This window comes from Strongylocentrotus purpuratus, unplaced genomic scaffold, assembly GCF_000002235.5.
Source record: "Strongylocentrotus purpuratus isolate Spur 01 unplaced genomic scaffold, Spur_5.0 spur5_scaffold_1, whole genome shotgun sequence".
NCBI lineage: Eukaryota > Metazoa > Echinodermata > Echinoidea > Camarodonta > Strongylocentrotidae > Strongylocentrotus > Strongylocentrotus purpuratus.
Genome location: NW_022145594.1, coordinates 48,023,532 through 48,047,165, shown reverse-complemented (window position 1 = coordinate 48,047,165; position 23,634 = coordinate 48,023,532). Strand labels below are relative to the sequence as shown.

General features: G+C 39.1%; 1 protein-coding gene across 1 annotated transcript; it reads right to left on the bottom strand.

Moving 5' to 3' along the window:
* Window positions 1-1,101: 1,101 nt before the first annotated feature.
* LOC115921402 lies at window positions 1,102-16,898 on the bottom strand. Its single transcript, XM_030978865.1, has 4 exons — window positions 16,467-16,898; window positions 13,934-13,972; window positions 10,297-10,448; window positions 1,102-1,155 (listed from the first exon to the last, which is right to left on the bottom strand). Exons 1-4 carry the CDS (start codon window positions 16,537-16,539, stop codon window positions 1,102-1,104), a joined length of 318 nt encoding a protein of 105 aa, XP_030834725.1. The 5' UTR covers window positions 16,540-16,898.
* Between the last annotated feature and the right edge of the window lie 6,736 nt (window positions 16,899-23,634).

Below are 23,634 nucleotides of genomic sequence, written 5' to 3'. Positions count from 1 at the left end.
GAATTTAGAATATGTTGTATACTGGGAGTCCTTGTATGATGGTAGCTCTTATTTCACGTCTGCCTGCTGGAGAATACCCAAAAATATATTGTATTCACAATTGTATTCTCTACGTTGCAGTTATGAACTTTTTAAACAAGTCATAGATTTTGTTTCTCCACTTCATATATTATTTAAAGGTAATACAAAGTTTTGGTATGGGGTTATGGTTATGGTAACTTCGGTTCAAATGAACGTATTGGAATTAAGCATATGCGATCCTACAATATTCAGTGGTCATTGTCGTGGTTGAAATCAAGTCTAAAGTTATACAATTGTAAATAGTAAACTCTTTATGTTGTAAAGCTCCCTCTCAAGGTCAAGATATTATTTAAGCTATGAAACAATATTTCTGGACTAAAATCGACCGATTAGCTATTCCTGTTTGGAAATTATACATCACAACTACATATTCTGAGATTTTCATGGTCGCAGCTACCATTGTACGGCAATAGGCGCCATTTGAAACTTATCAAAATTTACCGGGAGCACCGGTAAATTTTTATATTCAATTTTTCTTGAAAGCAGAAGTGTTTTAGGGGCTTAATTTTCTAGTGCTTATAATACATCCACAGGGGCATCCAAATATATCAAAATTGTAAAGAATCACTAGCCATCCAATTTTCAAAATCTCCCAAAACTTTGTATTACCTTTAACATTCACCCATGATTATTGAAGGAAAGAAACTGTTTAGCAATAGGTCTAAAATGACTGAAAGTTTCTAGAATACTATCATTAATGTTTAGTATTCAAAATGTCAACATCAAAGTTCATCGATCTCATTGTTATTTTTTAATTACATGAGATTAATTTAGGATCATGGTAAAATATCATGAAAGACTTCAATGGTGAACCAACCTATACCACTTGGTAAGGCAATTCCTTTTACAATTTAAAAGCTGCGATATACCTATCACACATATTGTTATTTTAGTTGTATAGCTTTCTTCATTAGATATGAACCAATACCATTGGCAATCCATGATATTACCATCAGTATTGAAAATGCAGATATCTCATGAATCTATTTTCAGAATATTGATTGAGTTACTTACTGGGTCTCAGTCCGATTGAACGTCTGGCTCAGCATGGATGAAAAGCTCACGATTCAGACGCTGTGAAAGATAAGACATAATTGGAATCAAATTTCAATTCAATACTTTTGACATACTGTACATTTTCTGTTTATACAGTGCGTCCCAGAAAAAACGAAACCGAGAAGTATCGATGTTCTATCATAACTTAATCACAACTATAATTAATGAATGATACATATTTGGAAAGCTTAGGGTCTCCTCTCTCATGTAATGCTACTCAGATGATGCATATTTCACGCATGATTAAAAGCAATTTGAAGGAAGGAAACCAAAAAGACATTTGGCGGGCAGTATCTGAATTTCGAAGAAAAAATCACATTTCTAGAAAGTTGAGCTTCTGCCCTTTCATATGACACCTCAATCAGGAAAAATGAGCCAGGAATGACAAAGTTCTGTTTGTTTAAAGTAGTGCTTGCATTTTCATAATTTTATTAAACGAATTCGTTTTCACTGGCTGCCTGCCGTATCAATAAACGAAATTAACAAAAAGTTAACAAATTAACAAACTCCGTTTCGTTGACAATCAGCCGTAGACGAGAGTCTTCATGCATGGCTGATTGTCATCAAAACGGAGTTAAGTCTTTTGTCAAATCTGCTTTTTGCTACGGCAGGCAACCAGTGAAAACGAATTCGTTTGTTAAAATTATGAAAATGTAAGGGCTACTTTAAACAAACAGAACTTTGTTATTTTTCGCTAATTTTTCCTGATTGAGGTGTCATATGAAAGGGCAGAAACTCAACTTTCTAGAAATGTGAATTTTCCTTCGAAATTCAGATACCGCCCGCCAAATGTCTTTTTGGTTTCCTTCCTTCCTTCAAATTGCTTTTAATCACTCATGCGTGAAATATGCATCATCTGAGTAGCATCAACTGAAAGAGGAGACTCTAAGCTTTCCAAATATGTATCATTCATTAATTATGGTTGTGATTAAGTTATGATAAAACATCGATACTTCTCGGTTTCTTTTTTTCTGGGACGCACTGTATAAACAGAAAAAAGTCATAGTAAAGTTATACCAGTAGGTAGATTATATGATTATTAAATGTAATTTCATGAATCACAACCTTTCTATTACATGTACATGTAGTTTTTATAGAATATTATACAAGCTTTGACCCCAAAACACCCACATTCTCTCAATATCTACATTAAAGATAAAGACTAGTTATGGTCATGCGATTGCATTGTGAAAGAAACGTTGTGGAATCGATCAGAAAAGGTTGATCATCTAGCATATATGTGTACTGCAAGGTTCTGGAATCATCAAACTGATAAGAAATTTGGCCCAGTCTTCGTAAAGTTACAAGCACTGTACACAGAAAGATGTATATGGGACTACGCACACGTGCACGACACGTGCGTTTATCTCTCACAGTCCAATAGATAAACTAATTTACCAAATATATCAATTAGTAGGCGGTTTCCCGGCAATTTTTTTATTATCATGTATTAGTCAAAACATATTCTTTCACATGATTGGTAATAAAGAGCTTCCATTTCATTTTTTGAAATTGGGGCATTTCCAATACTGGTCTTTACCTTTAACAGAATCCCTGACCCTGTCTAAAAGCTGCATTACAATGATTTCAAGTTAACAGTTGTTAATCAAGCCTTGTAAAATCAAGGATATTGAGCTATTTTAAGAGAAATTGTTCCACATTGGAATTAAAAGAATGAGAGAGCTCGTAAAACTTTTTTCACTTCTACCCCAATTCAGTCTTCTCTCATGTTCCTGAAGCTATCAATAAATTAAATTCAATCATCTTCAGACTATTATCCCTTTTACAATAAAATGACAAGCTGATTGTTTTAGTTGAAGCATGATGGAGAGATTTACTCACGTGACCACCGGATCATATGGCAGCCTGTTGTATGAGATCTGTATAAATAAAAAGAGATATAAGTAACATGTGATATTTGAATCTATATCAAACATATTTATGAAAAGTTAGTGTGCAATCAGTAGCATATGTAGCTAAGGCATCTGGGCATGAACCCCAAAATTGTATGTTGCCCCAGGTGCCCCCCCCCCCATTTGAAATTTTGAAATTTTGTAAGATCGCAATATAACATAATGATCATAATGCGAAGGAAAACTTCAATTCAATTTGATAAATTTTAATTGACAAAAAAACACATTTAATTAAAGACATTAAACAGAAAGTAAATATAAAATGGACCGATCATATACAAAGTAGCTAGCATTTGATTAGATAACAAATAAAGTTTCAAGGTGTTTATTGTAATTATTATTCCATTGTTCTCCGAGTCAATGATGTTGTGTACCATATCATAACAAAAATCAAAGAGCATTGTACCGCTAGAAATCATGCACATGCAAGGAAGGACGGTATTAAATAAAACCAACATTTTTCATAAAATTTTGCAAAATGTAAATGTAAATATTTATAATTTTCTTAATAAATATTTATCAGTTGTTCCTCAAAATTGTCAATTTCACTTGTCACTTTATAAATTCTCCTTTTATTTCTACTCATCAAAAATATCAGGGTGGATTTTCCCATTTTATTTCCGTAAGCTTCAATTAGTTTCTGATATTGATGATTGTTCCAAAGAGACTATGTCAGGCTCCACTGACTGCCTCTACACAGAGACTGAAGTCTTGATTGTACTGGTTAGTGAGGGGAGGTTACGCAATGCAGTTTCTGTGTGATTGCCGATATCATTGTGCGCAGTAGCTTCAAGAGAATTACATAATGTACTTGTAGGTTACCTGAAATTAAGTCCTTATATTTTGATGTTTTACAAATATTTTGGATGTAATTTTATAGAACAGTATTTGAAAATCAGATCTACTTTCTTTCCAATCATTATTTTTTTTCTAAATCAAGCTACATTTAAGTCTAGAAAAAACATAAAGCAAACTTGTCACCGGATTCTGGCAAAAAGTGCGGCAAGGTTACCCTTTATGTATGAGGATCAGTTTTATTACACACTTCCGGATCGATCCCCATACCAGACAATCATTTCTGTCCACTTATATTTAGACTATAAATTTTTGTCTCTTTTTGTTCGTTAGCCTCTTATTCGGGTAAGGTCGGCTCCTCTCTTTAATTTTCGGTCTACTTTACATTGATCGAGTTCAGAATTTTCAGATCAAAACAAAATCAACACAGCTATTAATCACACATAGGTGCATTACTATCCTGGCTGTGTAGTAAAAGCTGTGCTTTTGATTCTCAACATTTTAAACACCACTGTACAAAACTCAACTGATTTCACTCAAAATTGGTACTTTAGTGACAATTGATGACATGACTGTGTAGAGTCTATGCAATAATGTGTGGTGTGTATATTTGTGTATAGGTATAATAATACCCGCCTCACAGCAAGCATGCAGTGCTAGAGGTCAATACACATTAGCATCGACTCTCTTAGACTGAAGTACGGCCTATGCCGTACTTGTGGAACAAATGGTTCGGTTCGGCAGGACTGCGATGAATGAGATATGCAACGAGATTTTCACTCTTTACATCCTCATAAATGCACTTTTGCTGCAATATTACAATAGGCTAATAAAAACTATAAAAAATAACAAACAAATATGGCTTTGACTTACGATAGCTTGCTCATTTATATCCTAAATTAAAGGTAATACAAAGTTTTGGTATGGGGTCATGAATTTGGTTCAAATGAACATATTAGAAGCATATGCAATCCTACAATATACAGTGATCATTGTCGCGGTCGAAATCAAGTCTAAAATAATAAAATTGTAAATAATAAACTCTTCATGTTGTATAGCTCCCTCTCAAGGTCAAGATATTAATAAAACTATAAAACGATGTTTCTTGACCAAAATCGACCGATTAGCTACTCCCGTTTGGAAATTATATATCACAACTACATATTCTGAGATTTTCATAGTCGCAGCTACCATTGTACGGCCGTAGGCGCTATTTGAAATTTATCACAATTTACCGGGAGCATCAGTAAATTTTTATATTTGATTTTTCTCGAAAGCAGAAGTGTTTTAGGGGCTAAATTTCTAGTGCTTATAATACATCCACATAGGCATCCAAATACATCAAAATTGTAAAGAATCACTATCCACCCAATTTTAAAAAATTCCCAAAACTTTGTATTACCTTTAATGATTAATCCGAGAAAGTCTCATAGTCGACATGATTCGTTGTCATCCATCTTTAACGGTTTTAATTAATGAATATTATTTTTTCTTTTCGAACGTCCAATAGCTGCGTACTAGTCAACCTAGTGATATATGAATATTCATAAACCCAATACGAAACGAGTGCTCTGATTGGCCATTCGCTTTGTTTTGGTAGGTACGACCCGGAAAAATATCGGCCGAGTGATGTCATAGATTACTAATTTGAATGGATGAACGGTACGTTTCACGGTTCGGAGAAAAAAATTGGATAAATCATATAAGTAAGTCCAAAAATTTCGCATTTGTATGATAGGTCAATTATTATTATTTAGTGTAAATAGGAGTACAATATAGATCTATAGACCCTAGACCTACTTAATTTATATCTGATTTATAAATCAGAAAATCTAAATCTAAATAGTGAAAATCATATCACCATAATTAAGTGGCAGCTGGATTGGCCAGATTACCCCCACGGTACGAGATCTCTGGGTTACCGTCTGTATATGGGGAATGTCAACAAATGTCAGTTTTATTAAAGAAATGACCCATATCAGACGGTTATTTCTGTCTACGACTCTCTACGCTTTGCTGGAGTGGCTTGCTCCTAATCATGAACAGTCAACATCTTTTTTAATTATCATTAATAGCCGAGGATGTAGTCATTTAAGTATAGTCTCTGCTTTCCAGTTTCATACGCCCAAAATAGATCTAGACCTATACAAAGGCTATAGGGGGCCTACATAAATTATCATGAGCTAAAAAGTAATACTTACTAGGAACAGGCCTAGCCTAACAAAAAGTTGAACGTATGGGGCTTATCTAAACTTAACTTAAAGAGAGTATCGTCATTGCACGAAGATCATTTCATTCGCTCTGTGATATTTAGACCAATCGAGACAATCACTGTTAATATCATAATTTTAATACATACTATTACAACAAAATTCATAGTAAATTACAATAGACATCATCATAATCTCATCTTCCAAGCACTAGTATTCAATAACTCACCGCAAGCACAGCAGACACAATTTGCTGGGCCTGCAATTATGCGCATGCTCATATCCCAAAACAAAATAGAGCTTGTAATCGGCCATTTTCGTAATGTAACCAAATTTAATGCATAAGTCTTTGTAAAGTGCCTCAATACAAATTATTTTATTCACCTGATAAGAATAATAATATTTCGATAGAAATAATCCGAACTGCATACATTAGTTGTTGCCAGGTTGGACAAACATTATGGTATGAAATACATTACGAAACTGGCCTATTGACTTTTGACACCCTCTGACAATGTAAAAGGTTACGTAATAATTCAAGATTTTTTTCTTCAAATTGGAATAAATCAAAGAAAAGCCCATGAAAGATGGACACATGCATGATCATTTCCAGGCGCGTACACAGGGGGGGGGGGGGGGGGGGGGGGGGGGGGGTGGGGGGGTTAAACCCCCCTTTGGTAATTTTTTATGTGTAAACCCCCCCTAAATATCTCTAACCCCCCCCCCCCCATTTTCAAATTTCGAGACCAAAAAAAAATAAAAATGTGTCCTCTTACCCCCCCACTGAGCGACTTTTCGGCTGGCTGAGTCGTTGCGATTTTTTGGGGACCCCCCCCCCCCAAAAAAGGTGACCTCTTACCCCCCCCCCCCCCCCCCACTGAGCGACTTTTCGGCTGGCTGAGTCGTTGCGATTTTTTTGGGCTCCCAAAAAAAAAAAAAAAGTGTCCGCTTACCCCCCCCCCCCCCCCCCCCCCCCCACTGAGCGACTTTTTGGCCGGCGCGATTTTGTAATTTTCCTGAGTCGTTGCGAAATTTTGGACTCGATTTTAAACCCCCCCCCCCCTTGAAAAAACATTTCCATGTGTTGGTGCACTCCGCATTCAGTGCGCTTATTACTTTTGTTGTTATTGAATAATATTCAAAATACCCAGTGCATATTTTCTAGTTTGGTGTCTTCTGTATTAAATAATGCCATTATATTAAAAGTGTCTTATAAACGGCCTCCCGGCTAGCTGTTGGGAGAATTTTCGGCAAGGGGGTGGGATCGGACTACATATTTTCCAATCAACATTGCCGTTAAATACACTTCGAGCAAATTAAGCAAACACGAATAGTAGCTATATTATATAGGCCTAATTTTGTTATTATAAATTGAAAAATTTGGGGTCGTTTGCAGTTGGTTACATCTATTTACATAAAAGGTTGTTGATAAACAAGATAAACGGTGAAGAAGAAACAAAAATTGGTCATAAATCCCCGAGTTAACATCCAGGTTATTTGAAGAAAACTGATTTGCGTTCATCCCGCACTCCCCCCCCCAAAAAAAAACCCCCCACCATAAACACAACTGTAATGAAATCGATGACATGTCCACCATTTAGATTAATGATTATACTTACAATGTTGCATGCAGTAATCATGCAATGCGTTGCCGAAAACGAAAATCCCATTACGTTTACATTGAGCGGCTTTTAATGTCATCGCCAAACATCGACGGGGTCGGAGATTCATGAAAGCTTCCATTCTGTTTAGAGAATAAATCAAACATTATAATTCGTATGTCATCATCATTTATAAAGTCGCTCTGAGAGAAACATAATTAGCAAGAGATCAATGTAGGCCTTTATCAGTGACATAATTATATTGTAAACATATCAAAATGAACAACAAAACGTTTTTTCTTTAAAAGTTGAGCTGAATATATATAACGTATAATTTAGTAATTGACTAAAATAAATAATCTATCTAATTAATTTTTACTTATACACGGTACACTGCAAATTTGTTATGTAACGACTTTACACAACATTGGGTGGTAACCCAGGGGTTGTCTTAAGTTGTGTATAAAAAAATACACAACTTTACACTGCAAATTCGTTATGTAAAGTAGTGTATTTTTTTTTACACAACTTAACACTGAACCACGCAATAAAGTGGTTACACAACGAATTTGTAGTGTGGTCTTCCATGATGCCTCGTTTGGTAACAGCAAAATGCAATGACAATCATGAATATAAATCCATAATATCATAACAAAATAAAACACAGAATAAATAATAATGCATGAATACAATTTGTTGGTATCCTTGTAATAAATGTGGACTTTTTAAACAAAAAATACTGTTGCATATATTTGTAATATCGTATTACATGTATATATGGTAATCTGTTCTTAAATCAAGTGAAATATAATCTTAACTTTTTATACATTTTTTGAATAGCCTCATAAAGTTGTTTCTGAAGCTCATAATTTTGTATAAGCAAAGTAAAAAGACAATCTTGGCTCAACATATAGACTCACATGCACTTGAAATACCAAAAGTTCTATAATATAAAACTTTGGGTATCTCAAGTGTGGATATGCAAATATTACAAGATTGAATTCCTTGTTAGGTAATAAATTTCCGTTGATTTGAATTAAAATAGCATTTGAATATACAAGCTAAATACTAATGAACATATCAATATATTTTAAACTGATAACGAATGATGTCATTAATTTAATTTGAAAAGCTTCATGTTATCCTACATTATGATAACTATGAAGCAAATTCCATCAGGATGAATATGAAAACTGCATGTGCAGTTGGATTGTAAACGCATCACGAAACAATGGTGTGATCAGGCGCGTACGCAGGATTTTTTCAAGGGGGGGGGGGGGGGGGTTAACATTTATAAATCGGGCCGAAAATTTCGCAACGACTCAGCCAGCCGCTGAATAAGCGGGGGGGGGGGGGGGGGGGGGGGGGGGGGAGGTAAGAGGACACTTTTTTTGGGGGGGGGGGGGGCCTCGAAATTTGAAAATTTGACATTTGGCTCCGTTGGGGGGGGGGGGGGGTAAGGTCACCTTTTTAGGTCTGCCATGGGAATAATTTTTTTTTTATAATAAAAAAAAAATCAAAGGGGGGGGGGGGGTTTAGGGGGAGTGATGGGGGGGGGGGGGGGGTTTACACACATAAAAATACCAAGGGGGGGGGGTTACCCCCCCCCCCCTGTGTACGCGCCTGGGTGTGATTAACACAAGATAAATGCTTTGAAATATAATGAGAAATAAAAGTAAGAGTTCAAGGAATAGAATCCTCTCGGCATTCAATTTCCCCCGGTCCCCAACAGAAAAAATCTTCTGTGTGCCCATGTCTTGAGCCATAATGCATGCATGGTCGTACAGAGAATTTTGTTATGTTGGGGACCGGGGTAAAATTCAATGAATTATTGAAAATTGATTGCATTTTTCTTTGAGGTTTTTTATTTGTGGGAACTGCCCCCTACCCTAGCCCCCGCTGCGTACAGTCGTGGTTCAGTGGCAAAGCAATGGCATTGTAACTGTGAGGCCCCAGGATCAAATCCGTGTCGATGTGCCATATTAGTGCCCTTTTGTGGGGCATTAATCCTCATTACTGTCATTTATGACTTAAGGGCGTAGGTCCCCTAGTTGATAAGCATAGTAGCATACACATGCTTTAGCATTCACGCAAAATAAACACAAATTATTAGTCAATAAAATCTGAGAATGTGTATCTAGATCTATTAGGAATGATTCATTGTCAAAATAATTCCATAAATTGAGGTAAAAAAAAATATTCCAACTAGATGAGCGACAGTGTAGTATTCCCATTACAAAACATATGTAGAGCTGCACTCCTATCATCGGTTTTCTTCCTTTAAAAATATGATACCTGATCTGCTCAAGAAAGTCAGCAGAGTCTCACATTTTGGCGGGACCTTCAACAGAACGGGATAATTGTTTTCATGTTTAAAGGGCATTTCAATGCTTGCAAAATCTATAATTATGCGTGTTTAGTAAAAACAATAAGAAAATCAGTGTTCTGATTAAAACAAAAGGATGGGACAAACAATAAGAAAATGTCTCTCGAAAACGCTTTTGAGAACAATTGGGGGTATAATTATGTCCACCTTTCCAAACTTAATGATGCTCTTGGTCTATTCAAATGTTTATAAACATTTCCAATCCTTTGATTAAAACTTTCACTACTGTACTTTAAAAAAAGATAGATAAAAACTGTTCTAAAACTTACGCGGCATCGTCGGCGAAGTTTCTCCGATGTTGGTGGCATATTCTTGTTGGGTGCCTTGTCTTCCTTTTGCATCGGTGCCCCTTCTGTGTGTTGCACAGACATCTTAATGCAGCTGGCATCACTCGTGGCATGATGATCTGGAGAAGGGGATGAAGAAACATTAACAACACATTATTAATACATAAATAAAGTATAGACCTCAAATAAGGTTGATGATTATGTTCGATGTGGTCTCTCATTCTATTATTCTAAAGAAACTAATTTGTTCATGTTGGTTTTGATGATTCAAGTTTACGCTTTTTTCATGTGTATCTAACTCCGTCTGAGGATATCATATTTTTCAGTCAACGGTAATAGTTTGTTAGATTACAGTCACTTGCAGGAGAAGTACAATGGGTCCCTTGCTATTTACTATTTATCATTTTGTATAAATGATATCTCAAATGCTATACAGTTTAGTACCATTCCACTGTAATACTGATTTTAATACAATTGAGTATGTTTACGAAACGGATTTCTAAGCGGATGACGCGCAATGAATTCTTGTCGAATCCTAAGAAATGTGAATTAATTTTCGCTGCAAGGCTTTATAATATAAAGCCTTCACTTTTCCAACCTCATCTTGATTACGGTTCTGTTGTGTGGTTAATGCATGAGCAAATTTAGTTCATGTGATGTGTGTTCCACAAAATCGAGCACTTTGCAATTTATTACGAGTTGAACGTAGGTATATTACTGTTTTATTTATTTTTTATGTTGCATGGATGCCTCCCATTACTAATTTGTTCTAAATTTTCTACTAAGACAAGTAAATATTCTCTTCGCAATTATGACTGTAAACATTTATCTTGAATAAAAAATAATGTGACCTTTTTAAGTATAAGAGTAGTTTTAGACATTTCAATCCATTACATTGTGATATTAACCGATGAATAGACAACCTTGTTCACGTCTTTGTTAACTTAATCAGCTCTATCTATTTTTTGTTCACTGGGGGGGGGGGGGGGGGCTGGGTTCAAATGGTAAGTCTCATAGTTTTCTCGATAATTTTCATTTGTTTTGTCAATTATATGTCATTAGTTGTTTGTTTAATAATGCACATGGGCTCCCTGAAAAGTGGTCTATTTTGCCGGGCTGATTGTGAGCCTGATTTTACAGTGTTTATATACATACATGACAAAATAATAGTTAACCGATTCTTTAAAGATATTACTCCTTGCTTCGACTGTGGGAGAATACAATGTTACTCACGAACTATAATTTTTGTTATTTTCAACTGATTTCACAGATTTTCAAATTCATAGCCTCACTCAGAATTTAAAAGGAATACTGGAATACAACAAAACAGTTGTCAGAGGGCCTTATGCTAGGAGTCCACTGGGCCGGCGCCAGTTGGCGCCAGTTTGCGAAAGTTTGCGCCAATGCAATTTACTGTGGCGCCTAGTGTCGCCAATAAGGTGCCTAGTGGCGTGTAGTGGCTCAAACTGCCTCCCAACTGGCTCGTGGTGGCCCGTAACGGCGCCAAATTTGAATGTGGCGGCAAGAAAATGTCAAAATGTTTGAAATTTTCGTCGCGCCACTTGCATCGAGCAATCAGCGCCAAGTGTCCGCCAAGTGGCACCAAATGGCGCGAACATATCGCCCTTTGGCGCAAACAATCCGCCTATTGGAATCCACTGGAATGTAATGGCGCGCGCCAAGTTGCGCCAATGAGATTTCGCGCCACATGGCGCCACTTGGCGCCGAGGGGCACCTTGTTTGCGCCACTACGCGAGCCAAACGGCACCCGATTGGTGACTACTTCGCGCCAAATGCCACCTGATTGCCCGCCATTCGGCGCCACTTGCCGCCTATAACAGCAGGGCGGCATCGCAGGACTTTCTCACAGTGATGGCGGCAGTTCTCCAAGCTCTAGGGATGAGGTTGTGCTGGGCATCCTCCTGGTCCAACATGCGGACGTCCAGTGCCTGATAGTGCTTCCTGATGAGGTTGTGCTGCATGACGGCAGCTTCAATGAGCAGGCGGACTGTGTCTGGTTCCTGTCTCATCTGGCCAAGGAAGCACTGGAACCGCAGAGCCAGAATACCAAAGGCATTTTCAACCACACGCCTTGCCCTGGACAGCCTGTAGTTGAAGATCTTCTGCTGTTTGTCCATGTTACAAAGGCCATAGTGCTTCATCATGTACGTCCTCATGGCGAAGGCATCGTCTCCCACGAAGAAGTACGGCATAGGGTGCTCTTTATCATCTTGGGGAAGAGGAGCTGGATCTGGGATGCCTAAAGTGCCAGCTTCAATGCACTCCTTCAGTTCACTGTTGTTGTAGATCTGGGCATCAGACTGATGGCCAACCCCACCTACATCGATCCACAGGAACTGGTACTTTGAATCTACCAGAGCCATCAGGACGACCGAGAAGAACTGCTTGTAGTTGAAGTAAAGGCTGCCTGATTTTTGGGCTTCTAGAGACGGATGTGCTTTCCATCATAGGCTCCCAGACAGTGAGGAAGATTCCATCTGGCTTCAAAATCACCTGCAACCTCAAGGCAGCCTTCATTGGTTGTGGGGAGGGAGATGACTTCTGCAGCATACTCATCCACTACCGCTCTGGCTACATCAGGGACAAACTTCTGGATGGTTTTCTTGCCCACTCGGAAGTTGTAAGACAGCTCGGCATAGGTGGCCCCAGTGGCGAGATGGCGCAGGAAGACGGACAACTTGAGACCAGGGAAATGGCCTTCCTGATGTGGGTGTCCTTCTTCTGCAAGTGGGTTGTAAGCCTGACCAACAGGTCATCAAACATCTCTGGGGACACCCTGGTGTAGTTCTTGAACTTCCTCCTGTCATTCTCACTCAGCTCTTCCATCAAAGTGTGATACTGTCCACGTTCGGCCCTCAACTGTGGGTGGAGCATGGGTCTAAACCACCAGTTGTGCTTCCTTTTCTTCTTAGGAGGCTCTTCTTCTTTAGGATTGGCCAGCATAAGTTGATAGGCAGTGGCCACCTCAGCATCTCTCATCATCTTCTGATGGAGCAGCATCATCACTCCAACATTATCAAAAGCCTCAGACATATCAAAATTGTAAATATTTAGTAGAGATGTTGTTCATACAGCAGCTGAGGAGGGTCTGAACCAGGTAGCCAATGGCCGGTATTTATTTAGTCGGCAAGTAGCGCCAAGCGGCGGCAATTTCAAGCCAATTTGGCGACCTTTGGCACAAACTAATCACCAATTGGCGCAAAGTAGCCGTCTATTGGCGCGAATGGCGCCAACAGGGTGAATTTTGGAATCAAATGGCCGTGTAATGGCGCAAACTGGCGCGAACTGGCGCAACATTTTGGAGCAAGCCGGGTGGCATTTGGCGCACGCCATATGGCACCCAGTTTATTCCACTTGGCGACACATGCCGAGCGGACATTAATTCGGCGCCACAGCGAGCCACTACGCGCCAATCACATAATCTTTGGCGCGAACTGGCACCAACTGGCGCCGGCCCAGTGGACTCCTAGCATTAGGTAGCATGTTTATATCCAACATTCAAGGGTTCTAAAAAGTATTCCCATTCTGAATCGTACGTAAACATTGTCTAAAAAGAAATACTATACAAATTGAAGATACATACCGAAGTAATGTGTACGAAAAAAGTCTGATATGGCGATGGCTGAAACAAATGAAAGAGAGAGTAATAAATGATCAAATAAAAAATTCATTCATAGGCCTATCACTTACATTATAGACGCTCTATAGTGCAAATGATGAAACCACATAAACGCGCTAACTCAAAGGTACAACATGATTAAGGATAGGGCATAACAAAGGGAAGATTACAGTTGATTGTAGTCCTAATTGAACAGATAGGTTTTAATATTCTTTGAGAATGCTTCTACGTATTACGGCAGAACCATTTATTTCACAATATTCCTGTTAGTTCACTAACCAGGTTTTCAAAAAAAACTTCGGTATCGGATAGTCAATGTATTATAGCACAATGATGGAAAAGCTGATGGGGTCGATAAATAGAATTCCTTTCCTTCTAAATTTTAACCTACTACGGTATCTCCTAAACGGTTTGCTTTAGAAACCATATATACATGTTGTTTAGAATTTAATTGTATATATATCCTTAACGAATCATTACAGTTGTTTTTTTCCTTAATTAACCTTGAAACTTGAAACAAATTAAGAGAACTTTCATAAAAAAAGAAAAGAAAAGGAACAATATCGTGGTTATATTCAAAGGGAAAACAAATTTGAATATACAAATAAATAACTATATTCTTTCATAACTTTCAAAACAACTTAAGAAAATGAAAACTTGATTTGCCCATAAATACACCATGATTGGCTAAAAAAAAAAAAGTTACAATATTGTTTTTTACAATATTATTGATATCATGCCCCTCATCTTTGTAGAACTAAAATATCCATGAAAATTGGTTCAAGTAGTGTTTATTGAGCAATTGGGAAGTAAAAGTTCACTATCTAAAAATCAGGTTATCCATTATGAGTATTTGTATACATCGAAATTATAAAAAGTACAAAAGCAAGTCTGTAATATAATATGATAGACCATTACAATCATAGCATTATTTTACAACTTCTATTCCACTTTGGACCGATATCCACGTATTTGACGATTTAACTGCACATGACCGGTTTACGTTACTATTACGTTTTAGTTGTGAAGAAGAATAGTCTAGGTGTGGTCAACAGGCGCGTACGCAGGGGGGGGGGGGGGGTGGGGGGTTGAACCCCACCCCCCCCCCCTTGGTATTTGTTATGTGTGTATTTTGGAGGAAAACCCTTTGCATTTTTTGTTTTTTATTTAATTAAAAAAAAAAAATTATACCAATTGCTGACCTAAAAAAGTATCCTCTTACCCCCCCCCCCCCCGCTTTTTCAGCGGCTGGCTGAGTCGTTGCGAAATTTTCGGCCCGATTAAAAATGTTAAATCCCCCCCCCCCCCCTTGAAAAAATCCCGCGCCTGGTGGTCAATATGTAATATGTTTACTGTAAAGAAAACGAAAATCTTCATCCTATTTATCAGTCAAGTTATAATAATTACATATATTCACTATTTTTTGCATGGAGATCCTTGTTTCTTATGGATAATAATAATTGAATTCATATACATATATTTACACGAATTAAATTAACATAATATGTCGGTGATTTGTTTGAATAAATAATGCGACCAAATAATGTATCTAGTTCTCTGTTTCCAAGTTACTTCCATGAAAGAGATATGCATTCAATTACAAAAGGACCTCGTATAAAATTAAATGTTTACATTGTCCGCTGAATCAATCGTAATTATCACAATGAAAGAAACAAGAGCATGATAAAGCTTTTAGTCGTCTTGCTTCTATCAGAGCTTTAAAAATAATCAATAAGGAGTTACACATTCACATTCCGAAGATTACGTGACAAATCATTACGTATCGTTGCATGCACACGGACATCTCCAATCACGCATAATCATTCATTGAGAGACAGATAAACAACTTGATGATTATTATTGCTACAGGCAAAGTTTCTTCCCAAGAACACTCCGGGACTGGGATGAGCTCCCTACCAACTTCATTGAACTGCCCTCTGTGGAGAAGTTCAAGGGAGCCATCAGCGCCTAAATCATAGGAGGATCTGTTTTTACTCGCACAACTTGTATATACGCACTATGCACTAATCAATCATGACCACTATGAGAGACACCACACCACAATATCCTCGTTTAGTTGCTGAAAAGGCTTTTGACGAGTACCAGCATAGACGTAGACGTAGACGTAGAGGATATGTCTCATTATCTCGTAATGACATTCTTAAGAGTCTTGGTTGAAATAATCTAAATCAAAGTTCATACACAAGCATATTGGCACTATGGCGATAAGCAGTTTTGTTAACATAATATATCACAATAGAGAACATCATTACAAGATCATATTTTGATCAAATACAAACATACATGCATAATTTTAAAATAAAAGTTCGTCTTTATACCAGCAACCTTGCAACAACCTGACAGTATTTTATGATAAAATAAGTTCTCGATTAATAATATATCTCTCCTACATAACACCAGTACTGTGATAGCATACACACGTGCATAATATTATGCTACTAGAAAAAGTAGAGAAGATAATAATATATGTACTTACCAAATACGAAGCGAAAAGGGAACTGAAGAAAACGCGCGAATTCGGGGGTCCAGCAGTATCTTGATCGCTCCATTGTCCCTATTCATACAATTAAATCTATTATCATGATTTCAAAGACTTTCACATACTTGGCGTTTAAACATGTTAATCGTTTCTAAGCTGTGAGACTGAACTCGTATATATCAATTAACGACACTCTTCTCATAATGTGCATCGTCACCAGTCTCGTCCATAGTTTGGAAGAACTATTCTATGGTTGTTAACCATCGGAGCATGTGACGACGAGAAGAGAAGATGGGTGAATTCCCTGTTCATAACTAAGCCAAAGTCAGAGCATCTATTGATAGACAACCAGCTATTGTGTATTGTGCAAGGTTGAAAAAGTAGAACGGGTGAATGTCGTTCATAAGTATGAACATTGCATAATGAAAGAATGGAAGCGCTTTAATACGTTCCTTAATAAAAAAAAAACTTTAAATTCGAGCGAGCGTAGAGAGCGAGTTTTAGATGAAATTTGAGAAAAAATTGCTTTCAGCCGCTTTAAATTGGGGGCTCTGAGGCTCTGAGGAATCCATTGTTTTGGGGATGATGATGAATTATAAAAACATCTTTTCATAGCATTAACGGTTATTGTGTCTCTTAATGTTTTAATGTGAATGAGATTTGGCAATGTTAATGCTGTTGCCGTCGAACACACCTTCATTTGTTACCTTGCCATTCTGTGAAGTTCAAAGGTCATGGGGTTTAAGGTATAATAGGTTCAAATATGCTTCTTTTATAGCAGATGAGTAGATTAGCCTACCCAGGCGCGCTGGAAGCACTTTGGGATTGGGAGGTGGGGGGGGGGGGGCAAACATTACATTGGGCTCGCCTTTCAGAGGCAGTGGCGTAATGAGCAAAAGAGTTTGGGGGCAGAAAAATCTGTACCACCACTCTTACATATTAAATGCAGGCCCCGTGGCAGTGGAACGTTTTTAAAAGTAACGATCAGGAAGAGCATATATATTCGATGTTAGTGTCGTCAATCCCTGGCTGGGAGACGGTCACCTGTGAATGATGAACCTACCGGGCCCTGTCCCTTAAATTGTAGGTGAACGGAACGCCCAGTCAGATTTCTATTTTTTTAAAAATTTGTATTGAATTGTAATTTAAATTTGTTTTTATTTGTATTGCTTAGTCGATGTTAGTGTTGTTAATTCCTGGCTGGAAGATGGTGATCAGTGAATGATGAACCTACCGGGCCCTGCCCCTTAAATTGTAGGTGAACGGCACGCCCAGTCAGATTTCTAATTTGTTTTAAATTTGTATTGCTTAGTCGATGTTAGTGTTGTTAATTCCTGGCTATTTTTAGGCTAGGAGATGGTGACCTGTGAATGATTAACCTACCGGGCCCTAGTGAAAGGCACGCCCACTCAGATTTATATATTTTTTAATTATTTGTATAGCTTAGTCGATGATAGTGTTGTTAATCACTGGCTGTAAATAAAGAACTTACCGGGCCCTGCCCCTTGAACTGTAGGTGAACGGCATGCCCAGTCAGATTTTAAAAAAATAATTATTTGTATTGCTTAGTCGATGTAGCCTTTATGTTGTTAATTCCTGGCTGAGAAAATCTGTATTCCGTTAGATCACAGTGATACCAACGGAATACAGATTTCCTACAATATTTACTTGTACATTTAGGAAGATATTATGCGAGGGAGCGTAGCAACCGAGCAAAAAGTTTTTTTCGCATTTGTATTAGTCTAAACGCTGCACTCTTAGGCCCTCCAGAGCCTAAAAGTGTGTTAAAGTCTTTAGTCAGTATTTGCTATACATTTTTAGGGCACTTTTCAAATTTTCCGGTGGGGCGACGATCCCCCCTAAATCCCGCCCATACCCCCTAGGGAATAATTTGTTGGACATCAAATCTCTTTCACGTACACTCTCTCTCAAGGATAATTTTATGGAACAAAGGGTTGTCTTGGCAATTACTAAATCTATCTTAACGGATGTGGTCTAGGGGCCCGCATTAGGAGCCCTGATGGGTTGCCAGGGCAGAGCTTCCCATTTTTTTTTAATTTTTTTTTTTTTTTTTTTTTTTTGGTGGGGGGGGGGGGGTCCAGGGGTGAAACCCCCTTACGTTCTAGAGTTAAAAAAAAAATGAAAATCAAGATGGCCGTCACGAACGATAGAAATGTTAATTTCTCCTTGAAATTCACACGACCTCTATCATTTCATGTTGTTGAAATAAAATTTATTTCAAATTCATAGTACAAACTCAGTTGGCGGATCCAGGAATTTCTAACGGGGGGGGGGGGGGGGCACAAAATCGCATGGGGTGAAATATATGTAAAACGGCGGAGCGACCAAGCAGGGGTGGGTCTGGGAAAACCACATTAGGCGCATTTTCAGGCACTTCCTGGAGTAATATGACGTTAAATTCCGCGCAAAGCGCAGAAGCTATGACGTTCATTTAATTATAAGAGAAAGAAGATGATTTCTTGTACCGTTCTCTACTCTTAATCCTTGTCTGAATTCAGTTTCACCCTTCCGTGCGATGCGCAAAAGCTTTGACGTTTCATTAAATTATTGCTCTCAATCTTTGTCTAAAATCAGTTTCTCCCCTCCCGCGCAAAGCAGCTTTTACGTTTCATTAAATTATTAGAGAGAAAAGAGACGATTCGTTGCACCGTTCTCTACTCTTAATCTTCGTCTGAATTTAGTTTTTCCCCTCCCGCGCGAAGCGCGGAAGCAGTGACGTTTCATTAAATTATTAGAGGAAGAAGACGATTTGTTGTACTGTTTTCGTTTCTTAATCCTTGTCTGTATTCAGTTTACCCCCTCCCGCCCGAAGCGTGGAAGCTTTGACGTTATATTGTCTGAATTCTCAAAAATGTTTCTTTGCCTGATAAAAAGTCACAGTTCGTAAGAAAAGAAAATTTGCCGGTGTGACCGCGTAGAATGTTACCCGCACCGATCGTCCGCCTATTAGAGATCGATCGAGAGCGGACGATCGGTGCGGATTTTATCCGCGCAGAATATCCGTGTCGGACATTCCGTGCGCGCCTCAAATGTTCGACGGACAATCTGTGCGGAAGAGGTCTCGCACCAATAGTCCGCCTGCCGCACCGAATGTCCGTACTCTAGTCCACACGTATACATATTCAATACAAGTATAAATATATGAAACGACTGGATAACCCATATTCAGCTTTGCCAGCTAGCTAGGGATGACACTACAGGTCTTCCCGGCGCGGATCAAGGGGGGGGGGGGGGGGGGGGAGGGCCTTGACCCCCAACCGCCAACAAAAAATGAAGAGAGAGAGAGGGAGAAGGTAAAGCGGAGAGTAAGGGAAAGGAAGAAGAGGAAGAAGAAAAGAAAAGGGGGGGGGGGAACAAAGGAGATCGGGGGCGAAAGGCCTTCGCCGCCCCCCCCCCCCCTCAGCAAAAGAGAGAGAGAGAGAGAGAGAGAAGGAAGGAAAATAAGGGAAAGGGAAAGAAGAGACAAAGGGAAAGGAAAAAAGAAGAAGAAAAAGGGGAAAGAAGAAGATCGGGGGGGGGGGCGAAAGGGCTTTGCCTCCCAGGCTGTTGCCCCCCCCCAGCAAAAAGAAAGAGAGAAGGAAGAGAAGGGAAAGAAAAAAGGGAAAAGACGAGATAAAGGGAAGAAAAGAAAAGAAGGAAGATATCAGTTGCAGTTTACCCGCCAACAAGTTGGAGATTGGGGGGGGGGGGGCAAATGGCCCTTGTCCCCCCCCCCTTCTACAGCAAACTTAAAAGAGAGAGAAAAGAAGAGAAGGGGAAGGGTAAAAAAAGAAAGGTACGGAGATCAATTGTGATTTTTTCCCACCAACGCGGTGTGGATCGGGGGCGAAAGGCCTTCGCCTGCCCTCCCCTGGCCCCTCAGCAAACAAAAAGAGAGAGAGAGAGAGAAAGAAGGAAAAGAAGCGAAAGGGAAAGAAGAGAGAAGAGGAAAGGAAGAAGAAAAGAAAAAGGGGTCCGACAGGGCCTTGCCGCCCATGCTGTTGCCTCCCCCCCCCCGCAAAACAAGAGAGAAGGAAGGAAAGGGAAAGAAACAAGAGAAGAAAAGAAAAGAAGGGATATCAGTTGCAATTTTCCTGCAAACAAGATGTGGATCGCGGAGAAAGGCCTTTCCCTCTGCCTCCCTCAGCAAACTTAAATGAGAGAGAGAGAGAGCGAAGTAAGGGAAGGGAAAGGGGGGGGGGGGGAGAGGAAGAAGAAAGGTAGGGGAGATCAGTTGCAATTTGTCCCAATTTGTACCCCTACCCCCCCCCCCCCCCTCAGCAAAGAGAGAGAGAGAGAGAGAGAGAGAAGGAGAAGGGAGGTGAAAGGGAAAGAGGAGAGAAAGGGACAGGAAACAAAGATGAAGAAAAGAAAAGGAATTAAGGAAGATCAGTTGCGATTTTCATTGGTTCTTCTATCATCATTGTACAACTATCATTGTACAAATGTATTTATAACATTTATTTATTCCTGTTTGATAACAAAAATATGAATATAAACTCACAACAGCAACAAAATTGAATGTAGAAGGAAACTATCTTGCTGGGAGCAAGAAGCGCAAAAATGATCATGCATTTGCATGAACATGTAAGTGTATCATTAATATCATTCATATTGTTTAATTACATCTTGTGAAATAGTATGCATTCAAGCTTTTGGGATTTTTCGTTGGTGTATTTGTATGAAATAAAGCATTTTGAGCTTGTAATGCACATGTTGCAATTTCAGGTGCAACTTAGCGTTCAAATATGGGTTACGCACGGCCAGGCATTAGTGTAGGAAATCTTCAAATGTTAATCAGGTATATGACTAAATTACTTGTCTGTTGCCTAACGAAAAAAATTATATCTAGTCAGGCCTGAATTGAGTCGCAAAACAATCATTGTGTTAAAAGGAAAAAAACATATTTGATGACATTCGAAATTCCCAAATAACCAATACGATTGGAGAGCGAGTACTCGTTTTGTTTTTCTTCAAAAATTACTCAACTATAAATAGCTGGCCCGGATACTTGAGCCTCTCACAAAACGCAAGTATAGGCCTGATTTGTCGTCAGGGGCGTCGCTAGACCTTTTTCAGTGGGGGGGGGGGGGGGTGGTATAGAGGCCAACGATTACCGACAAAACAAGCCACCAATTACCTACAAAATTAAATGTCCCAATATCTACAAATGTAACCCTATAAACCCGAGGCCAAAGGCTAAATTGTTATGCGCAAATGGTCATTTTCGTCGACGACATAAATATACAAATTATTTCGTCAACTTAGTAAGCATCATAGCTATATATTTTAATGCAGGCGCGTAGGTAGGATCTTATTTAAGGGAGGGGCGGTATTGGGCAAGCGAATCACTTAAAAAGCACGCAAAGCGCTCCCTAGGTGGGGTAGGGGTGGGTGAAAGGCCTCCCGCGCGAAGCGCGGTAGCTTAGACGTTTCATTAAATTATTATGAAAAGAAGACGATTTGTTGTACCGTTCTCGACTCTTAATCCTTGTCTGAATTCAGTTTTCCCGTCCCACGCGAAGCGCGGAAGCATGGGTGTCGATCCCGGGGGGGATGGGGGGGGGGGGATATATCCCCCCCCCAATATTTCAGGTGGGGGGATGGCCTGTACAATCATCCCCCCCAATAATTCACCATCAAAAAAAAAAAAATGAAGAGAAAAATTAAGGATGAGAGCCCGATGAGAGTAGTTAATGGTTATTACTCGCAAGATGATCATCAATATACACATTTTGCTATCTCATTTTCATAATACATACATATATACGAAGTAAATAAGACAACCGTATATGAGACAAGAATAAATTGAATTCTCGCTCATACGGCTTCATCAGGAATTGATGAATTTATTCAATTGTTCAATCAACAGCATCATAGAAATGCAGTGCGCCAAATGCAAAGACGCAGCGTGAAGGCAACGAGCTAAATGTTAAGCGCGAAGCGCAAAAGTAGCAATCTGCAATGCACATCAGACAATCCTGGACAGTGTTAACATAGATGAACTCTGTGACGATTTCGTGATGAGATCGGAGACAAGGAGAAAGATTTTCGGACATTAGTATGACTTATAAAATAGTTCTCTAGTTGTTGTGTTGTTTCCGTTCACCCTTTTTAAAATTCACGTCATTGTATCTTTATTTTTGTTTTTTTCACTCATTTTATTTCCTGATATTTCCTAAAACATTTTTCATTTTTGGAGAAAGATTATTATGTCACAACTTATTTGTAACACAAATTATTTTCAGTGGGGAAACTGAATTCAGACAAGGATTAATATAGAGAACAGTACAACGAAGCGTCTTCTTTTACAAATAATTTAATGAAACGTGAAAGCTTCCGCGCTTCAGGCGAAAATGAATACAGACAAGGATTAAGAGTAATAATTTATTGAAACGTTAAAGCTTTAGGGGGGAAACTGCATTCATGAAGGACACGATACAACAAATCGTCTTCTTTCACTAATGTGAAAGCTTCCGCGCTTCGCGCAGGAATGGGCGAAAATGAATTCAGACAAGGATTAAGAGTCGAGAATGGTACATAGGATCTTCTTCTTTCTTTAATCATCTAATGAAACATCAGAGCTTCCGCGCTATGCGCGGGGAAGGGGGAATTTGATTCAAACATTAAGGATTAAGAGTCGAGAATGGTACATCGAATCGTCTTCTTTCTTTAATAATCTGATGAAACGTCAGAGCTTCCGCGCTACGCGCGGAGGAAGGGGAACTTGAATCAAACAAGGATTAAGAGTCGAGAACGGTCCAACGAATCGTCTTCTTTCTCTAATAATTTAGTGAAACGTCAAAGCTTCCGCGCTTCGCGCGGGGGGGGGGGGAGACTCCCCCTCCCTGCACGCAACCCCCTAGGGACCGCGCTTCGCGTGCTCACTACCGCCCCCTAAAATGAAATCCTGGCTACGCGCTTGGGAGGGGTGCAACTTGCCACACGCTTCTACCTCTTGATTGCTTTGATCCATTGCCGAAAATATTTTGGCACCTATCATCCCCCCCCCCCCCCAAACCACGGATACAAATCGACACCCTTGCGCGGAAGCTTAGACGTTTCATTAAATTATTATAGAAAGAAGACGATTTGTTGTATACCGTTCTCTATACTCTTAACCCTAAGTGTCTGAATTCAGTTTTCCCCCTCTCGCGCGAAGCGC

Bases quoted from the DNA above. Each gene is read 5' to 3' on its own strand.
- LOC115921402 (XM_030978865.1), bottom strand. From the start codon at position 16,539: ATGGAGCGATCAAGATACTGCTGGACCCCCGAATTCGCGCGTTTTCTT. The intron at 10,449-13,933 runs GTATGTATCTTC...CCCCTTCTCCAG, and splicing joins TTTTCGTACACATTACTTCG to ATCATCATGCCACGAGTGAT. The intron at 1,156-10,296 runs GTTTTTATCTAT...TATCTTTCACAG, and splicing joins GCCGCGTAAGTTTTAGAACA to CGTCTGAATCGTGAGCTTTT.